Raw genomic sequence first — 6,536 nt, 5'->3', positions numbered from 1 at the left:
TCTAACAAACTAACCTATTAAATAATCTAATAAAGAAAAGGTAAATTCCAAATTAATACCTAAACTAAATATCTTAGCAACTTTATAATAATATCTATGAATAGTTATTCTAAATTAATTATTTTTTATAATTATAAAACCGGTAACTAATTTACCAGCTTCTTTATAAAATTGAAATCGGTAGATTAGCTACTGGTTTCACCATGGTTAACAAAAGCCAGTAGGTATATAATGATCAATGACTACATTTTTTTTTTTAATGAGGATTTATTTCTTAGAAGGATTACATTTTCATTTTGGGGCAAAATCCGCAATGAGATAGGATTGAAAATGAACAAATGAATTATTGGTTAAAATACAAAAGGGAAATCAATCATGTGAAAGTAATTAATTCGAGAGGAAGAGCAAAAGAAATGAGCATATAGGGCGATTCTACAGCTAAACGGTAGAAACAAAAGACGAAACGACATTAAATGGGGATGGGATGATCACCAGACCAATGATGGGAGTAAGAAAGTATCTGAAACATCTTCTTTACATTTGGCAGTAAAAAGAAGAAGAAGCAGTTTAACATATTTCAGATTTCCAAAATTTACTGACTTTGAGTCACATGTGCACCACAAGTACATTTTTCTCTCTTTTTCAGTTTTTGGGCATTTTCCCCTCTCATTCTTAGGCATCTGGTTGCAACCCAACCACTCCTTTTAAATTCAGCCATGTCACACAAAAATATTTAGGGAAAATTACAAAACTGGGTCAAATGGGGGGCTTATTTACATATTTAACCCATTTACTCATCCTACTACATATCTAGACTGATTTTGTGTGACTTTCCCATAATACCACTAACCTTTCCACTTCCCACCACTCGCGAACGGCCGCTCCCCCTATCTCCTTGGTTACGCGAAAAGTTGCTCCTGCATTAATGATTTCAAGACTTTTGATCTTCCTTTCTTCCTTTAAATTGCACGAAATCTGCACAATTTCGTCAAAATCACAATGAATTTCTCTTTTTCCTCTCTTCATCTTTTGATTCTGCAACTTCCCAACCCTAGAAAACGAAGCCATGGGTTTTCATCTTTCTGTTCGTTGCTTGGTTTCTTTTTTCTTGTTACCATCAAAGAAATGGTTTTTCTACGTTATTTCCTTTGTTATTCTCATGTTATCATATTGTTATTGTCGCTTTTGGGGGTGAAAGGGGCGAAAAATGTAAGTATCTGTTGTTTTTTCATGAATACACTTCGTGAATCGATGGTTTCGCGAAGCTTTGCGAAGAGAACGAGCCTGGAAAGTGACGATCTACTTCGTGAATCGATGATTTCGCGAAGATCTGCGAAGAGAAAGAGTCTGAAACGTATAGATCTACCTCGTGAATCGATTAGTTCGCGAAGTCTGCGAATAGATCCTCACGTTTCTGACCTCGCAGACTTCGCGAAACAATCGATTAGCGAAGTAAAATCACATCTTTCCCTGCACATTTACATTCGCATGCTTCGCTAATCTTCATTTCGCGAAGCCAAAATCGTCTTTTTCCCTGCCTAACACGATTAATTTTTTCTGAAGGTGGTTGAATACGTAACATCTCTTTCTGGAAGGCGACGTACTGGGTTGCAGGGGAGATGATTTTCCTTCCTGTATAGGGATTAACTTCCCTCAAGATTGACACATTCACTCTTAAAATGGTTGGTTAGGAGAGGTTGTGTCAATCTTGGGGTGCACCATGGTCCATGGGACATGTCCATCCCATAGTGCCAATCTTCAAAGTGAACCTAACTAATCCGGTACCAATTTTAAATCGGATGAGTAATCTTGGTGTGCACCGTGGGACACGTCCATCCCAAAAGGTCTGGAAGTCCAAACCTTCTGGGATGAGAAATGGAAGTCCAGACCTTTTGGGATGGATGTGTCTCATGGTGCACACCAAGATTACTCATCCGCTTCAAAATTGGTACGAGATTAGTTAGGTTCACTTTGAAGTGATTTGTTAGGAGTTTATTGTGACAATCTTGTTGTAAATTTTGATAATGTTATGATTTGAATGTTGTTATTGTGGCAATCTTGTTGTAAAGTTTGATAATGTTATGATTTTAATGTTAGAATCCGTTGTTGTTTGCCATTTTTTGTTATATACCACTTCGCGAATTAGCTTCAAAACATATTCAACCTTCGCATATGCGAACTAAATTCATCAAGCAAAACAAACTTCAGCTTCGCAGGCTTCGCATATGCGAACTAAATTCATTAAGTAAATCCAAACATTAGCTTCACATATGGTCGAATCTGCGAAGTCAGACGGGAGGGAGACAGACGCGAGTAAATATTGAGGGTATTATGGAAAAGTCACATAAAATCAGTCTAGATATATAGTAGGATGAATAAATAGGTTAAATATGTAAATGGACCTCCAATTTGATCCAGTTTTGTAATTTTTCCAAATATTTATAATATTTTTACTGGACAAAGTTCAAAGATTATTAGAAAATGTATACTTTGTTCCCAGTCTTTTGCGCCTCATAGTTGGAGATGAAATATTTCTTGTTCATGAAATATTTGGATTTTAATTTTCTTTTTTATCAAAACACGTGTTGAACACTGTATAATGAAGATGAAATATATTATATGTTTTTTTGGTGAGAATTGATAAGGCACATATACACCGAAAATGATGTTTAAAATTGGTGAAATGTATCGATATTACACCCTCAATTATTTTGGTCTAGACCATATGTATTCTCATTGAAATCTTCTATATTGGAGCTTAGTCATAATTGAGGCTCCTCACCCCTTCTTATATACAAACCTCATTTTATGTTATTGTTTGTCTTTGCACTTTAAAACGGTTGAGTTTTGAATGTTTGATTAGTGACATTTTATTTGCCTTCTACACTTGAAAAGTAATAGCATTTTATAAAAACAGAGAATCTCTGTTTTTTGAAAAAACAGTTTTTTGAGTTGCCAACTGACTACAACTACAACTTGTAGATTTAGGTCATCAACTATACCATTTATTATGTTAGGACTAAAATTCTTTTGGCAAAAAACATATTGAGGGCCCTTGATCTTTTATTTGGACATATTAAGCTCTTAATCTTTTATTTTCGATCACATTATGTTATTGATTGCTAAATTAGTTAGTCGTGAACATCTAATGCAGTTAAAAATACATTATTCATTTCAGAAATGTTAAAAATTATATTTTTTGAAGTTTAAAATAAGGTTTGTATGGTTTTCCTATAACCATATTACATATATAAAAAAATTTGTCAACCGCTTAAAAATACAAATTTCAATCAAATTTTATGTTCAAAATAAAAAAAAAAATTCATCAAAAAATGAACACCCTAAAAAAAGAGCTTTTTTTTTCCAATTGTTTTGAACTAACAACAATAAGAAATTTTCCTTTTTACCCTTAAATTAATAAAACATATCCCGTCATTCCATTTCAAGCATTTACTATTTTTGCTTTAACAAACATGGGCATTGGCAACCATTTTAACTAGTAAGTAACTCCATTTCTAGCAGATCATCATTTCGTTACCAAACTAAAGTGGGAGAAAAAGAAAAGTTCATTTTCATTTTTCTTCTTTTTACTACCATATAGTCTCCATGATTACAGACACACTTTAGACAATCTTCCATTTCTGTCCCCTTGAAGGAGAAATTTCATCTTTTACTTTACCTCTTCTTAATTAGTAGTAGGTGATTGTAATTATGTTACCTGAAAATAATTGCCTACCTAAGTCTCACATAATCAACCACCTAATCTTTATCTTTATGTATAATCATTTTGAAAAAAATTTAGTACATGTTTTTCTAATTTCAGATCAATGAGAATAATTAGATTCTTCAAATAATGGGATAAAATAAAAGGGGTATATATATACAATCATGGATTAAGAAGGTACCATCTAAATCAAAATAACATAAAAAAAGATTCTTTTTTTAATTGGGGTGGGAACAAAGTATCAAAGCCAGCAAATTCCAAAATTCTAAATGCTCTAATCTACAAACTATATTCTATTAACATTTGCATGTATGAGTAATCATTTTTTTTTGTGCCCTTTCATGCTTCTTAACAAATACTTTTATCTAAAATAATACTGTCCATACCATATCATCATCGCACATCCTTTTGCCCCGATCCCATATCGGACGGCGGTGATTTCCGGTTACTTTTCAAGCGTATCAGTCCGTACAATTTCCTGATATCTTTGATGGCATTGACATTCTCAAATATTCCCGAGTGATCTCCCGTTACATCCGTGGAATTTCTCGGCCGTCCGATATTTGCTGAACCTCTGCATTCACCCTCCGTTTGCAAGGCTGTTATAACCGATTTCAATGCCCGACTCGGCGAGTTTCGGTTTGCAATCATGAGTTCTCCTATCTCGGCTGGGCTCAAACTCGCTCCGGTTTGGAAAATTTCCTCCACTTGAGGAAACAGTTTGTGATCCTTCAAACCTAAATAGCTGTTAGCTAATGTTTTGAATGCTGAGAAATCGCACAAAGGGAAATGGATATGGACATCAATTCGTCCCGGTCTAAGAATCGCCGGGTCGATGAGATCTTTGTTGCTCATTGTAAACACCATGATTTTCTCCTCTGCGCAGCAAGAGTTCAAAATTCCATCCATGAAATTTAAAACTCCTGATAAACTCACCCCTGTTATTTTGTCTAACAAAAATCGATCCAGGTCTTCAACTACGATCACCGACTTGCTTGTAGTTTGTAATAGTAGCATTCTAAGATCAGAATCGTCTGTTACCTTTGAAAGATCGATGTCATACACATTGTATTCAAGAAAATTAGCCATTGCAGCCACGAAGCTTGATTTTCCGGTACCTGATGGGCCATACAAGAGATAGCTTCGCTTCCATACTCGCCCTAGCCGGTGATAGTACTGTTTGGCTTTCAGGAAAGAGTCGAGATCTGATTTTAACTTGTTTTTGAGATCGGATTCCATGGCAATTGTTTCAAACGTTGAAGGATGATTGAACGGAAGATATTTCCACCGTCCGTTTTGATTTTGCTGTTGCTCACTTTCGATATTCATGTACATCTTCAATTCTCTCTTCTTTTGGTCGAGCTCATCGGCAACAGTATGGATATGCTGGAGATACGGACGAAGAATCCTCCGCTTATCCGCTTTTCTGATCTTCAAAACGAAAGCTCTGCTAATGGTTGAATCGAAATTGATTTCGTTTTTCCAAGACAGTCTAGTTCCAAGGAAAAAATCATCGATTACCTGATTAGGCTCGAGACGAAGGACGATTTCGTTAGACTTTTTACCGGCGAAAAGGTTGGTGAAATCAGAATCCTCCATAGAAGTCAAAGACTGCAAATAAACAGAGATTTTGCGGTAAAGCTGATTATCTTGCATGCTCTCATTGAATTGAGGAACCTTAAAGGATTGATAAACATGAAAATAATCTCCAATAGCTCTCCACCATTTTTTCGTGAGAAAAATCAATCCAGTCTTAATCAAAACCGCTCGAACCAGAAAAAGCAAAGCAACGACTAAGAACAACATAAACAAAGGATTGCAAGGAAATTTCATAATTCTGTAACGGTACTAGAAAATCTCTCAAACAAAGGGGATTAGGATGAGGGAAAAATTGAAAAGAAAATCCTTCCCCATTGAAGAGGAAGGCATGTCGTAATTGGAATCAGTAGCAGAAAATTGACGGAAAGAAAAGACGGAGGCGTGAAGGAGAAGAGAAAAATAAGCAAGGACGGAAGTGTGAATAAAAAGAGAGGGAGAGAGGAGGGGGGTTGGGTGGTTGCCGGCGGAGAGATAAAGAAAGTATGGGCTGAATGAAACTTAAAGCCTGTATATTTTTGGTCAAATTAATTTAAAATATGGAGGTTGTAATTTATTTCAAAACAATCTCTACTTTTATCTCTTCTATTCTCTTATTATTCTCCGTCAACCCCACCCCACCTCCACCTCAGGAGATGTTTTCTTTTTATTTTCCTAATTATTATTATTATTAATATTATCAACAAATCATTTGACAAATTGGTTGTAGAAATTCCACCTAAGACTTGGTTGCTATTAATGAGCAATTCCAATCTGGAAATTAACGTTTTTATCCTAAACTTATGCCTTCCGCGTATTGTTTTTCTTTTTTAATTTTTATTTAGTTTTCAGCTTACCAATTATACTAACCAGAAAAACAAAACTTACCAATTATATTAATTTTCTATTTAATCACATCCTCAATTCCGAAAAATTATTTATATAAGAAATACATTCGGATTCCTTTAATCATGCTAATTATGTAGATTGACTTTTTAATCTTTAATTTCAATTCTGATTTATTTTTTATATTAACCTTTTCATGGTCGAAATATCAATTTTGAATTTAAAATTTGTTTAAACGTTTTTTTTATTTCACCTTATTTAAAATAAGTTTTTTTTATATGTGTGAGTGTGATCATAGTTATACAGGAAAATTGTAATTTTCTTTTTTTTATGACTTTTCTTTAGAATTTGTTTTGATTAAATAATATTATTTTAATTGAATATTAGATAT

General features: G+C 34.2%; 1 protein-coding gene across 1 annotated transcript; it reads right to left on the bottom strand.

Annotated features, from left to right (window-relative positions):
• Nucleotides 1-3,919: 3,919 nt before the first annotated feature.
• Nucleotides 3,920-5,879, bottom strand: LOC136217438 (AAA-ATPase At2g46620). The gene has a single exon (XM_066004033.1). The coding sequence runs from the start codon at nucleotides 5,555-5,557 to the stop codon at nucleotides 4,118-4,120; it is 1,440 nt and encodes a 479-aa protein (XP_065860105.1). The 5' UTR covers nucleotides 5,558-5,879; the 3' UTR covers nucleotides 3,920-4,117.
• Nucleotides 5,880-6,536: the final 657 nt, after the last annotated feature.

This window comes from Euphorbia lathyris, chromosome 2 (assembly GCF_963576675.1).
Source record: "Euphorbia lathyris chromosome 2, ddEupLath1.1, whole genome shotgun sequence".
In the NCBI taxonomy this organism is placed as follows: domain Eukaryota; kingdom Viridiplantae; phylum Streptophyta; class Magnoliopsida; order Malpighiales; family Euphorbiaceae; genus Euphorbia; species Euphorbia lathyris.
Note: the sequence above shows the minus strand (reverse complement) of the source record. Positions and strands in the feature narration are given on the sequence as shown.

Coding starts and splice junctions, on each gene's coding strand:
- LOC136217438 (XM_066004033.1), bottom strand. CDS start 5,557: ATGAAATTTCCTTGCAATCCTTTGTTTATGTTGTTCTTAGTCGTTGCT.